This window comes from Lottia gigantea (assembly GCF_000327385.1).
Source record: "Lottia gigantea unplaced genomic scaffold LOTGIsca_22, whole genome shotgun sequence".
In the NCBI taxonomy this organism is placed as follows: Eukaryota; Metazoa; Mollusca; class Gastropoda; family Lottiidae; genus Lottia; species Lottia gigantea.
This window is the reverse complement of record NW_008708555.1, coordinates 386,056-407,558: the sequence shown is the minus strand read 5'-3', so window position 1 is coordinate 407,558 and position 21,503 is coordinate 386,056. Positions and strand designations below refer to the sequence as shown.

Below are 21,503 nucleotides of genomic sequence, written 5' to 3'. Positions count from 1 at the left end.
CATATGGCCATCCCTACCTTACCCTAAATATGTCTCTAAATATCCACTTCTTTTAACACTGTACTAGGACTACAAAATTCAAATGAAAAGATACCTCAAACAAAGTCTTCAATATTCAAGAGAAGAATAAAACAGTTTCTTCATTAGAACAAAGAAAACTGCAAACAGTAATATGGGAATATTCCCTTTCGTAAAATCATGTTTACAAATTATAAATTTCATAGTGGTTAACATTTTCATCAACCTAAACTCCATCTAAGACTATCATTATCATTGGTATTTTGTAGTTGATATTTCAGTTCAAAAAAAAGAATTGACAAATTTCGATTCAGTAAACACTGTTGTAAGATAGTAAATATTTTACGAAATATCATTGATTTGAATATGTGCTAGATTCATTTTCACTTTAGAACATAAAATGGATTTTTCAAAATCATATGTTTCATAATATTTATCAAAAAGATAAAATTTTACCTAAAGAAAAATACTTTCGACTTAGCAACACATCAACTTCCGGTATTTATCAGCAGGTCCGCAGTTAAATAAACCTCCCTGTTAATTGGTCAATAATACTTAGGATAACTCTTCTTTTACCAGACCACAGTGAATTAATTTCTTTGCTATCATCTCGTCTCAATCTGTCTGCATTGAAAGTTTTCTAGCATTCCGATTCAGCTTTACGGAAGTTGCAGAATAGAATGCTATCATCCACGAAGAATAGTTGTTTCGGCCCATGGACATTTTATCTCACGATTATCGAATTATTTCGGCCTAGATGGATAGATATTTCGGCGCAAGGAAATACACGTAGTTATAGAGTCTAATGAAAAAGCACTTAACGTGAAAAAGAGATTTAAAGGCCTGTATTAGAGATGTCCTTTGTACATGTTTGTAATTTGGTATGAGGTAACCAATAACGACACCGAGCATACTCTCGGAAGCACTGTCCGCGACATCAGAATTTTTCTTAAAGGGACAGGGTTTTTTTGAGTCTTGCAAAATATGTAAATAATCTTCAGAAGTACTAGAAATGTACGAAAACCGCATAATTCCTTTAAAAATATCTCAAACTAGGAATTTTACTCACTATTTCTATATATGACTTTTCTATATATCACAGAGTGTCTTAAAATGACGAGTCGTTAATTCTGGCCACACATGGTGGCTCACATACGACATATTTCACTTTTTATTTGAATTTGAAACTTTACTTTTCAATTAGGTGAAAATTATTTTCACCCAAGTGAACATTAGGTAAAAATTCAAGTTTTTAATTCAAAACTGAAAATATAAAATAATGATGTTGTATACGAACCACCGTAGCCACCGAAGGTAGCAAACATAAAAAAAATGTCGTTGAATTACAATCTCATTATTTTCCACATCTTTAGGTTCGCTGCACGGCGTTGTCAGTCTTCCTTGGCCCAATCAAGCGCAGAAAAGAAGAACCAAAAACTCTATTTTACTTTTATTTTCCAACATCGGAAACCGTACTACTTGTATTTGCTTCCTCTTGTTTCTACTGTATCAATTATCCCCCATCGTAACTAGTGACAACACGGTACGTCTCTCAACATGTCCGCATAACTAATGATGCTTATTCTAGAGTACCCATTGCTAATAATATTTATTTTGTAATTAGATTTGCCAACTCCCTATCCCTCTCTAAGAGTCCACATAGTTAATAATGTTTACTTAATATATATATTTGCCAACTCCGCATCACTCTCAGAGAGTCCACATAGTTAATAATGTTTACTTAATATATATATTTGCCAACTCCGCATCACTCTCAGAGAGTCCACATAGTTAATAATGTTTACTTAATATATATATTTGCCAACTCCGTATCACTCTCAGAGAGTCCACATAGTTAATAATGTTTACTTAATATATATATTTGCCAACTCCGTATCACTCTCAGAGAGTCCACATAGTTAATAATGTTTACTTAATATATATATTTGCCAACTCCGTATCACTCTCAGAGAGTCCACATAGTTAATAATGTTTACTTAATATATATATTTGCCAACTCCGTATCACTCTCAGAGAGTCCACATAGCTAATAATGTTTATTTAATCTTTATATTTGTCAAATGCACCCCCCCCACCCCCCATCGCCAGTATTAAAACTATAGCAATAGGTTCGTATTTAGGGTAATAAGGCCAATACGAAGTAATAAGGACACTTAAAGTTAATACCAATAAAATAGAAATAAGACCAAACCAAAACGCTTTTATGGCCTATATTATAGACCCAAAAAACATATGTTTCCGAAGCAATCAAAGCAATTGCGGTATGAATATTCAAGTATTTCCCCTACTTGATTGTCTAGATTGTTCCAAATGAATATTTCACATCTTCCTTTAATCGACCACCCCTATTCCCCCATTGCCCCTCCGAATATATCACTTACCCCACCCTCCCCCCCCCCCCCTTTCCGAATAATTACGTCTGGCTATAGTACGGGCCTGATTATAATGCCTATTCAGTTTATAATTTTAGTTCTGTATAGTGATATAATAAATTATCAAAATCATTATAGGGCATAATATGTAATTATGTTCTTAACGTATTCTCTTACTACTGCGCCTCACCCCACAGGTTACAGCATGTTAAATCAGACAGGAGAGTTGTTGTTGTTTGCCCAGAATGGTAGTTTAGGAGATACAGTATATCCTGTCATATCCGTTACGTTACAAAACCAAGTCAGTAAAACACACATATCGGCGTACTTACTAAAACATGAAACGATCAGGAACGACCAAGAAACAACCAATGAAAACGTGAAAACTACAGGAAACGACCTCAAACTATTTTGCGATAAATTCTAAGCAAGCTAATTAGGCCAAATAAGTAATTAATTTTGGCCATGACAATTCGTACCGCGACATATGACCATCCCTTCCTAACACTAACAAAGTCACTCAATATCATTCTTGACAATCAAAATGGCTTCACGCTTTAAAAAAAAAACTAGCGCTCCTATTGTGTCTTATCTTATCCGTACCGTTGTTATCAGCCATAGAAAACATGCATCGTGACGGTGCAAATAGCCAGTGTTTTAATTTTTGAAAAAAATATGCATTTGAGGGAATTAAAAAAAAAGGTTACATTATAACGAGAATATGAAATCTGATAAAGAGTAGCTTGGAATGTTAAAAAAAATAAGTTTATTATGTATTATGTTTATACAGGATACCAAATGTTTCCGCGTCACATGAATTTTTCTTCAAGAATTGACATGTTACAAATGAAATATAACTCCTCTTGAAACAAACCCACCTTAATTAGATTTCGGGGAAGGGAGGGTTTGATTCTCCCAAATGTACAGGCCTAGGGTGGAGCAGACACTTTATTTAGAAACTAGGATTAAGGGTCTTGATATTGGGTTTTCTTCTGTTCTGATTCTGATCTGAAATTAGAAAAAATAACTCACCCAATTGGCGAGAAGTATAGTATCTGTTATGTACTGATTGTTTTTAGTTTACTATGAACAATATTATCATTTAAGTTCTTATTTTTGGAATATGCAACTATCATTTTCTGCTTATAGACATGGGGGAATTTTTCTTGAAGGCTCTTATAGTGGGCATGAACTATCTTGCTTGCTCGATTGCTGGTTGTATTGAACGGGACAACAAAGGGTGCTATGCCTACATTATGGTGAATATTTAGTCCTATAGGTCTTGCTGTATTCCCTAGATTGACGGAATTTGGTAGTTTCATCTTCGGGCAAGTCAATTTCTATGCGCTGTATGTAGCTTATGTAGCCTGCATCCCCATCTCCGTCTTTTGATTCTAATAGCTTTTAATCTGATTCATTCTAAAACTTCAATTCTGATTTCTATGCAATTTAATGCGTTCATTAAGGACGGACTAAGTCATGCTTTGTGAAATGAGGAAACATTGAGAATTGCGATATATCTCGTCTTTTACCCTTGTAAACCAATATTTAATGTTTGTATTCATATACAGTTTGTGTATGAAATAGTAGAAGATAGTAAGGAGTTAAACAAATTGGATAGTACATCAAATTATGACATTGCTTTTGAGCAATCATAATGCACCCAAAAAAAAAAAAAAAAAATGCACACACCACCGTGGTCTGAATTATTGTAGCAAAGTAATATTTATATCGGTTGTCTTAGATAATTTTAACTATATTAGTGCAAGATCTCCTATAATTCTAATCAGTGTGATTGCCAAGTTTCGTCACTCAACTCAACCTTGCAGGTAGGCTAAAATTATTTTCAGTGTTAAAACTGACGCTACTAGAATCAGTGTGGTATTGAAGGGAATTCACATCAAATATAGAATTTAAAATTTCTGAAAAAGTTTTAATTTGGACTGCAGAATCGGTGTGCTAATGTCGGACTAAGGCAATCTTAACAAAGTTGTTTTTCAATTAATTTTAAATAATCTGAAATACAATTTTTGGTTAAAACATACCATTGTCGTTTTAAATTTAATATTATCAAATAATAACTTTCCAGTTTTATAATTGACGCCTCAGAATCGGTATATTGATATATCAATAATCATCTAAAGATAAAGCCTGTATTGTGAAACAAAATCTTTTCATGAAGCATTATTTCTTCTGTAAGCTGTAACAAGTCTCTTGCTGTAGACATGAGGATATTGGTGTTGAAGATTCTGGTAGTGACGTCTGATGATATGAGAGGCAGTAGTGGCAGTATGATTGTAGGTGGTAAAGAAGGGTATTGTCTGGTTGTCGTGTGGAATATTTAGGCTATTAAGATATACAGTTTGAAGTTGGTCTATCCAATAACTCTCGCGTTGTAATCTTCTTTGCTTTGGCCTGATTTTCGGCATAGGTTGTATTTCAATTGGCATAATCAACAAGTTTTCAATGGAATGGTCGGGGGTTGGTTAAAGTGATTGGAAATTGGTCTGTTTTTTCCATGTACTATATCGTAACGATGGCCGTTAAAACGAGTTCGTAGCGATATATCAAAGCGTCTTAACTTCGAGTGGTTCGGGTTTCGATTCCCTCACTAAATGACAACCTCGGTCTCCAAGTCAAAGATGTAGATCAGAATGGATGGAGCTTGGAAAAGTCTGCGTGGCGATGTCCGTCTTCACTAGCTCAAGCTACAGTTGAAAAGTAGAACGTAAAACTATATTTCATTTTTATCTGTTTGTCAGTTCTTTTGTGATTTTCTAATATTCGATTGTGAAATGAGAAATAAAAATGAAATGGCTATTTTACTTCATCATTGTAATATAAAATCTTTGTTAATCTGTTTATTTCGTCGTTTTCAAATTAAAGAAAGACAAGCTTGTTTTCAATCATTTCAACCTCGACGACCATTCAATCTCACCCTAATCCCAATTGAGCGCATAGAAATTGACTTGCCCGAAGATGAATTTCGAAAGGACGGATGGACGGACAGGGGCGAAGGCATATCTGAAACCATATTACTTTGAACAACCTTCCACTCTTACAATGTAAATTTTATCCAATAGTCAAGAGCTAAAGAAATTTACCAGTTTTATAGTCAAGATATTTGAAAAACAATAACTTTTAGTTATACAATTGTATATCTGTAATTAATATTCAATGTGATGTTATTTTTTTCTGATGTATCACTTGAGTACGGTTTACAATTCCATAATCTGAATATTTCATAAGTATTATTCTACAAACATCTTCATTAGTTGGAAATAGTGTATATTTAATTTTTATTTGTATTATTTTGAAGTTTATTCTTAACAGATTAAATTTAATTCAAGTTATAACTGTGTTAGCACCTTTTTGTATCAATAATTCTACGTCTCTGCACCCCTTACCCCTTTAGGCTCCGCCACTGATATTAATAATTACACCTAAATGATAATTTTGAAGCTATCCAATGTAAAATTCTAGAGAATAACACAAATATACACAAGTACCATAAATCTATGTTTAAAAACCTGACATGCCCATAGAATAGAAGCCTAAATTAAATATATCATAATATCATTGTATCGGCGTAATAATATGTGACAAGGTATCCGAAGCGTGATGCGACACAATCAGGTGTGACGATATATTTCGTTTTCTATGATTTTTGTTTACATTCTTTGAAATGTACGGTAGCCTCGACGGGCGACGGATGTTTACATGATGGCGACGGGCCGACGGGTCTTGAAGAAACAATTGATATTTTCGAATTAGATAAACAGCTAAGTAATCGCGAACTTGAAAGACCAATTTAGTAAAATGCAACAGGCTGTGGTTTTAATCCAATCTTGAGGGTTACTGACGACGGATAAGGTCCCGGCGACGGGCGACGACGATATGTGTTTGAAAAAGGGATTATCCAAGAGCAACAGACGTGGGATAATTGTTCGTGATGTCGAAAACATTTTTAAACATCGGTAGCCAGTAACTAGATTTCGTTAAGCACTGCCCGACTGTTTGTCGCGATAAATTGCATCCTTAGTTTCTGATGGCATAACTGGTATGCAATGGCTCAACTGTAGATGAGTAGGGGCCCGTGGGCTGAAGTGGGTTTTTGGTCCCTTTCCCGACGGTCGACGGGTTGTGCAGCTATGACACATATCTACAGGACAGTTAAAACCTGGGAAATATTGTTGTGAAATAAAAATCTAAAACTGAATCATTTATGCTTTGTTCTCTGTTTCATAAATTTTTGGCGACGGGTCAGTTATAAAATTGTACAGTAGCCTCGACTGGCGACGGATATTATGATAATGTTCCTCGACAGGCGACGGGTCTTCGAGCCATAATATGTACGCAGTCAATGAAAAGAAAACGCAAACAAATAAGATTGAAAATGGTTCAACTTTTCTAAACCTTTTAAATATTCAAATCATGAAATAAATATCTAAATGATCGACGGGCCGTGGAGCCATAATATGTACGCAGCCAATAAAAAAAGAAAACGTATTAAATATTCTAATCGTGAAATAAATATCTAAATGAAAATCGAAAACTGAATCATTTATGCTTTGTGTTTTGGCGACGGGTCAGTTATAAATTGTACAGTAGTCTCGACGGGCGACGGACTAGAATTAGATTAGAAATAAAAATCTAAAACTGCATCATTTATTCTTTGTTCTCTACCTCAAGTGTTTTGGCGACGGATCAGTTAAAAAAAGGACAGTAGCCTCGACGGACGACGGTTGTTTACATTTTAACTGGCGGACCGTCAGCTCTTCACGACAGGCGACGGGTCTGTGGGCATGCGTAGTGGAGCGGAAGTTATAGCAAAACATAAACAATGAAATAATAATTACAAAATGTCACTTTAAAAACATATTGAATTGATTTGATTGTTCAAAGTAAATCACTTCTCTAATTAAGTATTAATAAACTGTTATTATTGAGAAAGATGTTTTAATTTAGCTTAAATCATTCTATGAAGCTGCGGATTTTTTAAAGAAGTGAGTCGGTTCAGCGTGATGCGTCACATGTTCAATAGATATTTTTTCCTTGATGAAAAAAAAGTCTTCTTTATCCCCAAAATATATATGTATTTTGTCAATAGAATAAGAGCTATTATTTTTTTTTGTATTTTCCTACAAGAAATTTGTCTTTTTATTGATGTTTTGGTAAAAATTAACAAATATTCGTTTTTGGCTATGTATTAGTCTTGGTTACCTGTTTGTAAGGTTGCCTCGACGGGCGACGGGCGACGGACCTTCTGCGACCGACGACGGGCCATCCGCGACGGGTCGACGGGTCTTTTAGAACTACCTCGAAAATATAGTCAGCGCGATCCTGTATGCCACAACAACTGCCTTTGTCACTTTTATGGATAATGATGCTACCCTCGTTCTTCAAGTTAATCGGCGTGATATTGAAGTGAATTCGCATCAAATATATGATTTAGAATTTATGAAAAAGTTTTAATTGGGATTGCAGGTGAAAAAAAACATTTAAAAATTTACCACAAAATAACCGTGAAATCGTGAATTCACGAACGTAAGTACATGCGAAAATATATTACATTGAAAGTCTAGTGTAAGGTTTTATAAGAGACAGATCTATATTCTCCTATAGAAGCACTGGCCTAGGTCATAAGTAGAAACTATGGATTTCAGCATTGGAATACATCAATTCCAACTCAACGTGCCGTAATGCTCCGGCCTGCAAAGCGTCACACATAGGGACGCACCTTTATTGAAAGTAACGAAACGACTTTCGTTCACCCTAGCTTGACGTGAGAACCGTGGCAAAACAAAACACAAATTTGAAAATACGTTTTGACACAAAATATGTATCAGAATGTACCATATCAATTCAATATTTCGACAAATTTCTTTGGAGAATCCTATCAGATGCCTTACGAGAGGCTGGCGAATATGACGCCTCGGCAGAGTTGCCGCATTTTGGAATCAGTCTCGACATTGTCCCCCCATTGAGTCAGTCTTCCCCCTCCCCCATCCCCACAGTCGTGCGGGTCGTGTGGGGCCTACCTAATATTGGTTATTTGATATATTGTATATAACTAAAGAGAAAGTTTGATTGATGTAAGGTTTCGATGAGAAAAGTTCATTGCTTACACCAATATGTTGCCAAGCTCTTATTTTTTATTTCGGATTCGAATCGTTTGTATTTGGGTTGTAAGTCTATCTTGATGTATTTCAGACCAAGAATATAAAGATGGCAAAGGGAAGAGAAATGTTCAAACACATTCTATTGTTGGCCATGATAGGTAAGATTGTAAGAGTACAGGAAAATAATTAAAGGTTGGGCCAAAAATGAGAGGTCTGAGCCAACGGATTTCTGATAGGATTAGCATTTACAGAGCTTAATTTTCACTTCCAAATAAGACCTTTTAAAGGCCCGAAGGAGGGGGTGGGGGGTCACTAAGGGTAACGGTTCCGTAATTCAAAACATGATCACTACAGGTCTGTGACTTTTTAAACATTTTTGCCACAACATATGTATCAGAATACACCAAATCAATTTTTCGAAAATTTTCATGTGAGACCACTCTTAGACACTAAGAGGCTAGTGACTATGACGTGATCTACACAGCATTTTGAATTCAGTCTCGACAGTTGTCCCCCCGCGTCCCGTCCCCCACTGAGACAGTCTGTCCCCTATTTGTAACCCCAGTCTCGAGTGGATGGCATCACAACTGCTTAATTAGCACGCGAATCTGTAGTGTCCTTTCAAGAATACTTTCTAAAATTGCATGAAATGCAAGATATGGCCCTTTTTCCAAAAAATCGCATCCAATCTAAAGTTGTGCAGCCACCACTGACCAAGTTTGGGTCTATTTTGCCTGATTCTATTCTTAAAATATTTTTAAACCATAAAAAATACATGGCATTCTCAGTCGTCCTGATAACAACAATTTGTAGACTGTACCATGATTATACATTGTTGAACCATTTAACTAATCTTTTGCAGCATCTACCGATGCAACAACCAGTGAAACTACCGATGCAACAATCAGTGAAACTACCAATGCAACGACCAATGAATCTACCGATGCAATAACCAGTGAATCTACCGATGCAACGACCAATGAAACTACCGATGCAACAACCAGTGAAACTACCGATGCAACGACCAATGAATCTACCGACGCAACAACTAGTGAAACTACCGATGCAACAACCAGTGAATCTACCGATGCAACAACCAGTGAATCTACCGATGCAACAACCAGTGAATCTACCGATGCAACAACCAGTGAATCAACCGATGCAACAACCAGTGAATCTACCGATGCAACAACCAGTGAAACTACCGATGCAACGACCAATGAATCTACCGATGCAACAACCAGTGAATCTACCGATGCAACAACCAGTGAATCTACCGATGCAACAACTAGCGAATCTACCGATGCAACAACCAGTGAAACTACCGATGCAACAACCAGTGAATCTACCGATGCAACAACTAGCGAATCTACCGATGCAACAACCAGTGAAACTACCGATGCAACAACCAGTGAATCTACCGATGCAACAACCAGTGAAACAACCGATGCAACAACCAGTGAATCTACCGATGCAACAGCCAGTGAATCTACCGATGCAACAACCAGTGAATCTACCGATGCAACAACTAGTAAACCTAACGGTGCAACAACTAGCGAATCTACCGATGCAACAACTAGCGAATCTACCGATGCAACAACTAGCGAATCTACCGATGCAACAACTAGCGAATCTACCGATGCAACAACCAGTGAAACTACCGATGCAACAACTAGCGAATCTACCGATGCAACAACTAGTGAATTTACCGATGCAACAACTAGCGAATCTACCGATGCAACAACTAGTAAACCTAACGGTGCAACAACTAACAAATCCATAACGTTATTTACATGTTTCTCTCTGATTATTTTTACACAAACTCCGATATTAGTATAAACAGATGCGAGGTTTTAAGACTAAACTAGTAGTCCGAGAATCGACCAATTTCAAATCCTCTTGACAAATGAGCTGTTGTCATCAGGATGAAGCGGTCGATCTTTGTGTCCAAATATCAGGGATTGTTGCAGAGAACGTCCTCAGTTCGTTTTAACTTGATGATTTTAATGTTTACAATTTCTCATTGATGTTAATAAGTCAAAGGGGGAATACAGTTGTCTGTATATTGGACTGCTATATTCCTTATATGACTATTATCACGGTCATTCAGATTTCTTAAGTTGGTTTTTCTAGCAGCCATCCCTGAATTTTTGACATTTTTCACAATGGGGGAAGAGGATAAAAGGACACTTGTAATGATTCTTCTCCCACTCGACTATTCTAAAACTGTACAGATGTGTGGACTTAACTTATCAATGTATTTTTATGTTTTAGTGTTTCTGGCTGACATTGAGCTCTATTAAATAGTACATCAATATCTAGATTGAGCTATATTAAATAGTACATCAATATCTAGATTGAGCTATATTAAATAGTACATCAATATCTAGATTGGGCTCTATTAAATAGCACATCAATATCTAGATTGAGCTCTATCAAATAGTACATCAATATCTAGATTGAGCTATATTAAATAGTACATCAATATCTAGATTGAGCTCTATTAAATAGTACATCAATATCTAGATTGGGCTCTATTAAATAGCACATCAATATCTAGATTGAGCTCTATTAAATAGTACATCAATTCTAGATTGAGCTCTATTAAATAGTACATCAATATCTAAATTGGGCTCTATTAAATAGTACATCAATATCTAGATTGAGCTCTATCAAATAGTACATCAATATCTAGATTGAGCTCTATTAAATAGCACATCAATATCTAGATTGAGCTCTATTAAATAGCACATCAAAATCTAGATTGAGCTCTATTAAGTAGTACATCAATATCTAGATTGCGCTCTATTAAATAGTACACCAATATCTAGATTGAGCTCTATTAAATAGCACATCAATATCTAGATTGAGCTCTATTAAACAGCACATCAATATGTTTGTGTTTAATGATATTGATAATAGTTTTCCGCCCATTTTTAAAAGCTTCAATTGGTATCGAGAGTCGAGTTACACCTTTCCTGTAGGACGCTGTATTGGTATACAGCTGATATTTAGATAAAGGGAAGTAATTCAGGCTACGAACCACTATTAGCTGGTTGATACGGTATATTTTGTATATAATAGAAGTCTAACCAAGATTTGTTGAAATTCGACTTTAAGAAGCGTATGATTAAGGGAATATTGTAGAGATTTTCCGATGTGATTTGAACATTCTCATCCTGTTTTCTATTTATAGCCTTGATGAAACCGAGTCACTAACCACGTGACGAGGTGGATGTAGGCACTTTTCCACGATGTAAAATTCTAATTTTGACAGAGCTGTAGACTTGCCTGAATATGAAATGACTAGTCGAATTAAAAAGAATTTTGCGTTAACTGTTTATTATTCCATATACACCGAAGGCTCTTTGTTAAATATGTATATCGATGTATTCACTGGTAGACGGCCATTTGCATGCCTTAAATGCTCTATTTTTTTGTGGGTGGCACTATCGCGGGTGTCAAACAGGTAGGCCTATATGAACTTAAATTTTGAAATTTTATTCCAATGCTGTCTCTTGTCATTCCTGTCAATGATATTATATATTTTACAGATTGAGCTAACAGTGTATAAGGTTTTAAATCTTCTGTGATAAATGTGATAATATATTATACAAGTTTGTTAATTAAAATATATTTTTGTTATTGATTGATTTTATATCAAGGGTGTAGGATGTGTCACCGAAATCCCAGAAATGAAACGCATTATATTGATTATGCCGCACTGCTCTATGCATCTGTTTTGTCAAAAATCAGAAGGTCAAGGAGGGAATTCTTATTCCCTACCTCAGTTTAATGTGGGTTATTGCCTCTTGACATGTATAGCTACCAGCATAGAGCTTCGCCCATCTCTTTATACAATGATATGTATAGCTCCCAGGATGCATCTTGTTTTTGTATTGTTTTGATTCATTTTCAAGGTCTTGGTACCCCCCTGTAAACAATACTTACAGCCGATACTTACATCTGTCGCTGGGGTACAATTCAATATCCAATCAAATGACTGCATTCCGTGATACAATAACAGTGGCTATTGCAGTCAAGGTATAAGACGAAGATCGTAATAGCTTGACATATTGAAGATGACCCTGTAAACAATATTTACAGCCTTCTGTCGATGGTTCTGTCGCTGGGGTACAATCCAATATCCAATCAAATGACTGCATTCCGTAATACAATAACAGTGGCTATTGCAGTCAAGGTATACGACGAAGTTTCGTAATAGCTTGACATTGTGAAGATGACCCATATCTAATATTAACTCCGTGATTCGAAACCCACGGCACTTAAAACCGTAACCATGTAAATAAACAAACGAACAATAAACGCAATAGTTCTCATCAACGCCGTGTTATGAAAACACTCGAATTATACTAGACTAATCCTATATCAGATTCCTACCGGTTGAAATATAATGCTGGTGTTATAAGTGGTCCATTAAAACTGTTCAAGCCAGATTTTTTCTCTCGTGTATCCTTCCATAAGAGGAAGCGTTTTTTGCAATGACCACGACTTACTAAACTGCACTATAGGGTTCGGTTATTATATCCTCAATTCCCGGATTGATTATCGATCTCTCATACAGAGTTGTCTTTCCTTGTAGTCCCTTTCCATGTGAATCTGAGGCTTCAGTGACGTAAGTCAGCCCCGTAGCGTATTTTCTCTATGAATGTGACTTCAAGGAACGACAACTCTCTATCAGCGAATTCTGCAATATAGGACCGACTCCAGTAAAACATTTTATGCCAATGATTGTCAATCTCTCATAGAGTCGTTGTTCCATGTAATGCGACTGCAAGGAACGACAGCTCTGTATGAGAGAATGAATGATTGTATGCTCATGATTGTAGTCCGTGTTATTTTCATAAATCCTCTTTCTCCCTCCCTTTTGAGGTTTTTGCATGGCAATTTTTGACTAATTTTTTGTCCAGATACTAAGCATTGGCCAGGCTTTTATGTGACATGTTAAAAAGTTTTCAACGAGATTTCTGGAAATAGTTATAGAAGGCTGAATTTCGTGATTTAAAATGGAAACAGATGGCAAATGAATTACTGGACAAGTATCCAACACAACTCTGCTCGTTACACCTTTCCAAGACTGGGTCACGTGACGTATGGTCCGAAATGGTACGCTTTCATCGGAATATATTGACATCTAAGACCAGCTACTTGCTGTTATATTTGACCTTTGAAAGATGCTTGTTGATCTTAATCACCGCTACTATCGTGCTATAATGTGCGACAGGTTTAGAATTATTTTTTATAAGACATATAGAAGTAGGAAGATTACAATAAAACACTAAGATATATAGATATACTACTTCTGCATTTATTACATACTACGTTTCGGAACACATACAGGTAACGTTATCATTTTACTGTACTGTACTTTACCGTATTTTACAGAAGAAGTATATCCATATATCTTAGGTTTAGAATTGTCGACCTTTCATCAGTCGCTGTATTATTTGACCTGTACAAGTCACATAAAGACATTTTCCTTTCTTTCTAGCATGCTGAATATTAACATAGGAAACTTAATTTGTTGCAATTCCTTAAATCTCTGGATTTTTGACAAAACAGATGCATAGAGCAGTGCGGCATAATCAATATAATGCGTTTCATTTCTGGGATTTCGGTGACACATCCTACACCCTTGATATAAAATCAATCAATAACAAAAATATTTTAATTAACAAACTTGTATAATATATTATCATATTTATCACAGAAGATTTAAAACCTTATACACTGTTAGCTCAATCTGTAAAATATATAATATCATTGACAACCTAGCTTCATGGACCAGTTGGACACTAAAATGTTGCGGTGTTTATGGAACCGAAGCAAATAATGCATACAAAATGATCAGTCTGTCAGTGAATACATCGATGTGCATATTTAACAAAGAGCCTACGGTGTATATGGAATAATTTTGTAGCTAACGCAAATGAATTCGTTTTAATTCGACTAATCAGCTGATATTTTTAACGAAATGGTTTTGGCGATGTTAATAGTTTAGGTACCACCATGTCTAATCTTACTGCTTTAATCAGGCAAGTCTACAGCTCTCTAAATTAGAAAAATATGTCGTAGAAAAGTTTTCAACAAAACCAAGTAACAGTATTCGAAAACCGCTTGTCACTGTTAATATTCACGTCATACATTCAGTACTCAGATTGTTGCTTTCAGATCACAACTAACTGGTAATGTATTATTTCAAGTAATGTGATTGGTTAATATTGTCACATGATAAGGTCACATTCTTTCAAAATCCAAACTATTGGACAGCTGAAACATTCCCGATCTGCTGTAAGTATATAATTTAGACAGGTATCTCCTTTTACTGAAGCCTACATCCACCTCGTCACGTGGTTAGTGACTCGGTTTCATCAAGGCTATAAATAGAAAACAGGATGAGAATGTTCAAATCACATCGGAAAATCTCTACAATATTCCCTTAATCATACGCTTCTTAAAGTCGAATTTCAACAAATCTTTGTTAGACTTCTATTATATACAAAATATACTGTATCAACCAGCTAATAGTGGTTCGTAGCCCGAATTACTTCCCTTTATCTAAATATCAACTGTATACCAATACAGCGTCCTACAGGAAAGGTGTAACTCGACTCTCGATACCAATTGAAGCTTTTAAAAATGGACGAAACACTATAATAAATATCATTAAACACAAACTTAATAGAGCTCAATCTAGATATTGATGTACTATTTAATAGAGCTCAATCTAGATATTGATGTACTATTTAATAGAGCTCAATCTAGATATTGATGTACTATTTAATATAGCTCAATCTAGATATTGATGTACTATTTAATAGAGCTCAATCTAGATATTGATGTACTATTTAATAGAGCTCAATCTAGATATTGATGTACTATTTAATATAGCTCAATCTAGATATTGATGTACTATTTAATAGAGCTCAATGTCAGCCAGAAACACTAAAACATAAAAATGCATTGATAAGTTAAGTCCACACATCTGTACAGTTTTAGAATAGTCGAGTGGGAGAAGAATCATTACAAGTGTCCTTTTATCCTCTTCCCCCATTGTGAAAAATGTCAAAAATTCAGGGAAGGCTGCTAGAAAAACCAACTTAAGAAATCTGAATGACCGTGATAATAGTCATATAAGGAATATAGCAGTCCAATATACAGACAACTGTATTCCCCCTTTGACTTATTAACATCAATGGGAAATTGTAAACATTAAAATCATCAAGTTAAAACGAACTGAGGACGTTCTCTGCAACAATCCCTGATATATTAACACAGATATCATAGTCCGAAGATCGACCGCTTCATCTTGATTACAACAGCTCATTTGTCAAGAGGATTTGAAATTGGTCGATTCTCGGACTACTAGTTTAGTCTTAAAACCTCGCATCTGCTTTAATAAGAAAGTCGTTCATAAAAGTAGGTCAATGTTAATAGTGCACGTCCAGGATAGGAGTTCAATCAACACAATAGGTGATAAAGGCCATTAAGCGATAAAAGATTCTTTAAAATTTAAATAAACAATGAAACAAAATGTGGATCAAAATTGTTACACCCTAATACCCTAATAATTGCAATACTATGGAATAGTTCCTGAGACATTCCAACACCATTTTAAAGAAAAATTAGAACCGATGCGAGGGTCCATTTTGCTTTACCCTCAGTCAGAAGAAGGCAAAAGAAAATGGCTGACAGATATTAATATCGAAGTTTGTGTAAAAACAACGGAAGAGAAAAGGTTATAATTAACGTTATGGCCGACAGCGACATTAGAGTGCACCCATTTTTTTCAGACGCACTTTCTACTGTTGATCCAGTTACTGTAGCATTACTTTCATCACTCGTATCAGAGCTTGTAACATCACTCGTATCAGGTCCTGTAGCATCACTTGTATCAGAGCCCGGAGCATTGCTTGATTCAGAACTTGAAGAAGTACTCGTATCAGAGCCTGTAGCATCACTCGTATCAGAGCCTGGAGCACTGCTTGATTCGGAACTTGGAGAAGTACTCGTATCAGAGCCTGTAGCATCACTCGTATCAGAGCCTGTAGCATTACTCGTATCAGAGCCTGTAGCATCACTCGTATCAGAGCCTGTAGCATCACTCGTATTAGAGCCTGGAGCACTGCTTGATTCGGAACTTGGAGAAGTACTCGTATCAGAGACTGGAGCATTGCTTGTAGGTGTTTCTGTCGCTGCTGAATTCACAGAAACTCCATGAAAACACAGGGCTGCAAAAGATAAGTTAAAAGATAAACTGTTGTCATCAGGATAAAAGACAATGTCATGGAGTTGTTATAGTTAGGAGACAAAGCTGTTTGGTTGTTTCGTCCACATTAGATCCAGGACAAATAAGCTTGGAATTCCATCAAGGATCTACAACTTCGGTTTTCAAGAATCTTGTCTACCAGCTGGTAAACCTAATAGCACTGATCCTTCCCACAATTTAACAGTTTTTAATTACAACTGTGCTGAAATAGTAAGAGAGAATGATCTATGTGAAATAGTGAGGAAAGATGACTTATCTACTTCTCATTTAGCAACTGAATGGATGATTTCAAGGTCATTACATGCTAAATAGAACCACCAGTACTGTACCACATACGAAACTATGTATGGTTCTTACATTGAAGTAACACACACGAACGTAGATCATAGCCATTTTGAATATCTATCTCGATTTAACAAGTCGAATATTTAAAAATGTAATAACATTTCAACAAAGCCTTCAAATCACGTTTAAAGGCTTAGAAATGGCTTTGATTTGAAAATTCAAAAAGTCGCGGTAGTGATTCAAAATATATTATTTCGCGTACGAGACATACATAGTCGCCTCCAACAATCTTACCTATCATGGCCAACAATAGAATGTGTTTGAACAACTCTCTTCCCTTTGCCATCTTTATATTCTTTGTCTGAAATACATCAAGATATGCCTAATAGCAATTGGATTCCCGGTCACACAGAAACAGCAGCTGGGCTGTCAAGTCAAGTCTTTAGACTTGATAACATAATTAGATTTACGAGCCCCAAATTTGAGGTGATAATTTTCTGAAAATTCTTGCGGGACACGCAAAATAATAGTTTTTGTCAAATCACACATTTTATCTGCCATTTTAAAATCATCGTTCTTGATTTACGATTATATAAGAACATAACAAATGAAATCAACAGTCAATAAACACAAAAGCTACGTAGGATATTGATTCAAAATTTATCATGAGTAAACAGATAATAAAGCATTAAATACACACCAGTTAGAGTCACTTCCTTATATGGCATTTAGTAATCGAGGTATGAATATATGAACACAATTTTATGGATACCAATTACTTTAATAAATAACTTGCGACGTTTCGACGATGATACTTTCGTCTTTATCAAACAATCATTTATTTATTAAAGTAATTGTTATCCATAAAATTGTGTTCATATTTTCAGTTAGTGTCAGTATTATCTTCTGATATATGGACCATATTTGAGTCGAAATATTACTATCACTTGACAAATAATTTGCAATACCGGAAGTAAAGAATCTTGCCCAAGAAGACACCACAAAATTCACCATTCATTACCGATTCGGTAATACCGAGACAGATTCATCTTTACTACGGAAATTATCGAGGATTGCCGAATGATAGTGGTATACAGACAGTTAAGGGCCAGATTTGGTGGCTTCGTTTCGTATTTGGATAGCTATAAGTTTTGCGAATTTTCACCAATAATTAACGTTAAAAATTTAAGAAAGAAAATTTGTAGTTAGTATTTACGAAAACCTAAATATGAAAATTGTAATTTAATTTTTCTGAATGTATTTTGCACAATTCAAAATTTCGTATTCCACAAGAAAACTATTGATCAATAAACATTGCATACAAAGCTTTACCTGTTGTCTATTATAGTTATTGATTAGTCAACTGTGAGCAGAAAAAAGGATGTAAATTTAAATTTCTATTACGACTTGTGTTGTCCTTTTATATTTAGAACTCAAAATTTCGACCTGTGGAATCCGAAATTTCGACTTGGGCAAAATGTATTAAAAAAAAACTATTTTTTATGCGTACCTAAAAGGCTTTTACATACATAAAATGTTCGAAATAGGATTTTTATCTGAACATAAAATTTACAACTGCTACATGTCCAATTCAATTATTTTAGAACAAAGTAAAATTGGGTTACCTCTTTTTTTAAATATATAAGTCGAATAATTATTGGTGGAAGTGCCTTTTAAATTTAAAATTTATGATTTTTGATAATTTCAAACCAAAAATTGCATTTCAAATTTCAATATGAAAGATAATTGAAAAAGGCCTTAGTTAAGATTGCCTTAGTCCGACATTAGCACACCGATTCTGCAGTCCAAAATTAAAACTTTTTCAGAAATTTTAAATTCTATACTTGATGTGAATTCCCTTCAATACCACACTGATTCTAGTAGCGTCAGTTTTAACACTGAAAATAATTTTAGCCTACCTGCAATGTTGAGTTGATTGACGAAACTTGGCAATCACACTGATTAGAATTATACGAGATCTTGCACTAATATAGTAAAAATTATCTAAGACAACCGATATAAATATTACGTTGCTACAACAATTCAGACCTCATGGTCGACACTCTGATGCGCTAGTCTGTGCCAGTTTTTATTTGTTGCTATTTTTTTTTATTATTATTTTATGATGGCTCAACAGCAATGTCAACATAGGATCAAATATCTAAACCTTTTTAATTCGTTGATATATTCTACTATTTCATATACTAAGTGCCTGTGTGCTACTGGATATAAGCGTCCAGGATAAGTAGACATGGCTAAAAACGATAGAGTAAGCTGTTCCCTCATTTCCCACTGCTTGGCGTTGTCCGTCTTTAGTAATGTAATAAATAGAAAATAGAAATTAAAACTCTTAGAATGAATCCGATCGAAAAACAATTAGACATTTGCTGAAACCAGTAAACATTCCCAGACACTAACTGAAACCAGTAAACCTTCTCAAAAAGACACTAACTGAAACCAGTAAACATTCCCAGACACTAACTGAAACCAGTAAACCTTCTCAAAAAGACACTAACTGAAACCAGTAAACCTTCTCAAACAGACACTAACTGAAACCAGTAAACCTTCTCAAACAGACACTAACTAACTGAAACCAGTAAACCTTCTCAAACAGACACTTACTGAAACCAGTAAACCTTCTCAAACAGACACTTACTGAAACCAGTAAACCTTCTCAAACAGACACTAACTGAAACCAGTAAACCTTCTAAAACAGACACTTACTGAAACCAGTAAACCTTCTCAAACAGACACTTACTGAAACCAGTAAACCTTCTCAAACAGACACTAACTGAAACCAGTAAACCTTCTCAAACAGACACTAACTGAAACCAGTAAACGCTCTCAAACAGACACTTACTGAAACCAGTAAACCATCTCAAACAAACTTTCTCACCTATTATTTGCAGACAATGAATGGCATAAATTTCAATATCATTTGATTGTCCTTTTATTTGAAAGAGCTTTGATCCAATCTTATTAAAATTAAATTACAAAATCCGAGTCAGTGTTAGGGGAGGGGCGCGGGAAAGGCGTCTGCGTCTTCACTATCTCAATCTGTAGAATATTGTAGGACCTAATACTCCTTTTCATTTCTTTTTATTTGTCAGTTTTTTTTTTTTTGATTTTCTAGTAATTGATTGTGAATTTATAAATGAGAATGACATGTCTATTTCCTTCACAATCTATGCTGTTTTTGAAATGTTATCTGAAGGACAAGTGTCGGGTCGTTTGAAATCATTATTGTTATCTTTTCCAGCTAATAATTTGGTTAATAATTCATAAACCTTTCAAACTTGCATTTTAACTTATAACTTATATTTCATTTCTAACATGTCAATTCTTGAAGAAACATTTGGTATCCATGTACTCCAATAAATAATAAACTCAATTGTTTAACCCATTTGTGAGGATTGCGAAATGATCATAAAAATGTCAGGGGCTACGGCTCGGAAGGGGTAGTGATGTGATGATTCTGATTCTGATTCTCCCAGAGTAGGGAGAGTTTAATTCTCCTAAGGAAGGGATGGTTTGATTCACCCAGAGAAGATAGCGTTTAATTCTCCTAGAGAAGAGAGGGATTGATAACCCAGAGTAGGGGAGGGTTTGTTGATTCTCCCTGATAAGGGAGGGTTTGATTCTCCCAGTGAAGGGAGGGTTTCTTGATTCTCCCTGATAAGGGAGGGTTTGATTCTCCCAGTGAAGGGGGGGTTTGATTCTTCCAGACAAGGGAGGGTTTCTTGATTTTTCCAGATAAGAGAAGGGAGGGTTTGATTCTCCCAGTGAAGGGAGGGTTTGATTTTCCCAGACAAAGGGAGGGTTTGTCGATTCTCCCAGATAAGGAGGGAGGGGGGGGGGAGGGGTGATTCTTCCAGAGGAGACAGGGTTTAATTCTCCTAGGGAAGGGAGAGTTTGATTCTCCCAGAAAAGGGAGGGTTTGATTCTCCCAGTGAAGGAAGAGTTTGATTCTCCCAGAGAAGGGGGGATTTGGTTCTCCCAGTGAAGGGAGGGTTTGATTCTCCCAGAAAAGGGGGGGGGGGTTGGGTTCTCCCAGAGAAGGGAGGGTTTGATTCTCCCTGTGAAGGGGGGTTTGATTCTCCCAGAGAAGAGAGGGTTTGATTCTTCCAGAGAAGAGAGGGTTTGATTCTTCCAGAGAAGAGAGGGTTTGATTCTCCCAGAAAAGAAGGGTTTGAGTCTCCCAGAAAAGAGAGGGTTTGATTCTTCCAGTGAAGGCAGGGTTTGATTCTTCCAGTGAAGGCAGGGTTTGATTCTCCCAAGAGAAGGGAGTGTTTGATTCTCCCAGGGAAGAGAGGGTTTGATTCTCCCAGAGAAGAGCGGGTTTGATTCTCCCAAGAGAAGGCAGGGTTTGATTCTCCCAGAGAAGGCAGGGTTTTA

General features: G+C 35.8%; 1 protein-coding gene across 1 annotated transcript; it reads left to right on the top strand.

Annotated features, from left to right (window-relative positions):
* Positions 1 to 8,639: 8,639 nt before the first annotated feature.
* On the top strand, positions 8,640 to 20,393 carry LOTGIDRAFT_159822 (hypothetical protein; the record flags this gene model as incomplete). Its single annotated transcript, XM_009054530.1, has 3 exons — positions 8,640 to 8,691; positions 9,396 to 9,800; positions 20,242 to 20,393. The coding sequence occupies 3 exons, from the start codon at positions 8,640 to 8,642 to the stop codon at positions 20,391 to 20,393; spliced, it is 609 nt and encodes a 202-aa protein (XP_009052778.1).
* Between the last annotated feature and the right edge of the window lie 1,110 nt (positions 20,394 to 21,503).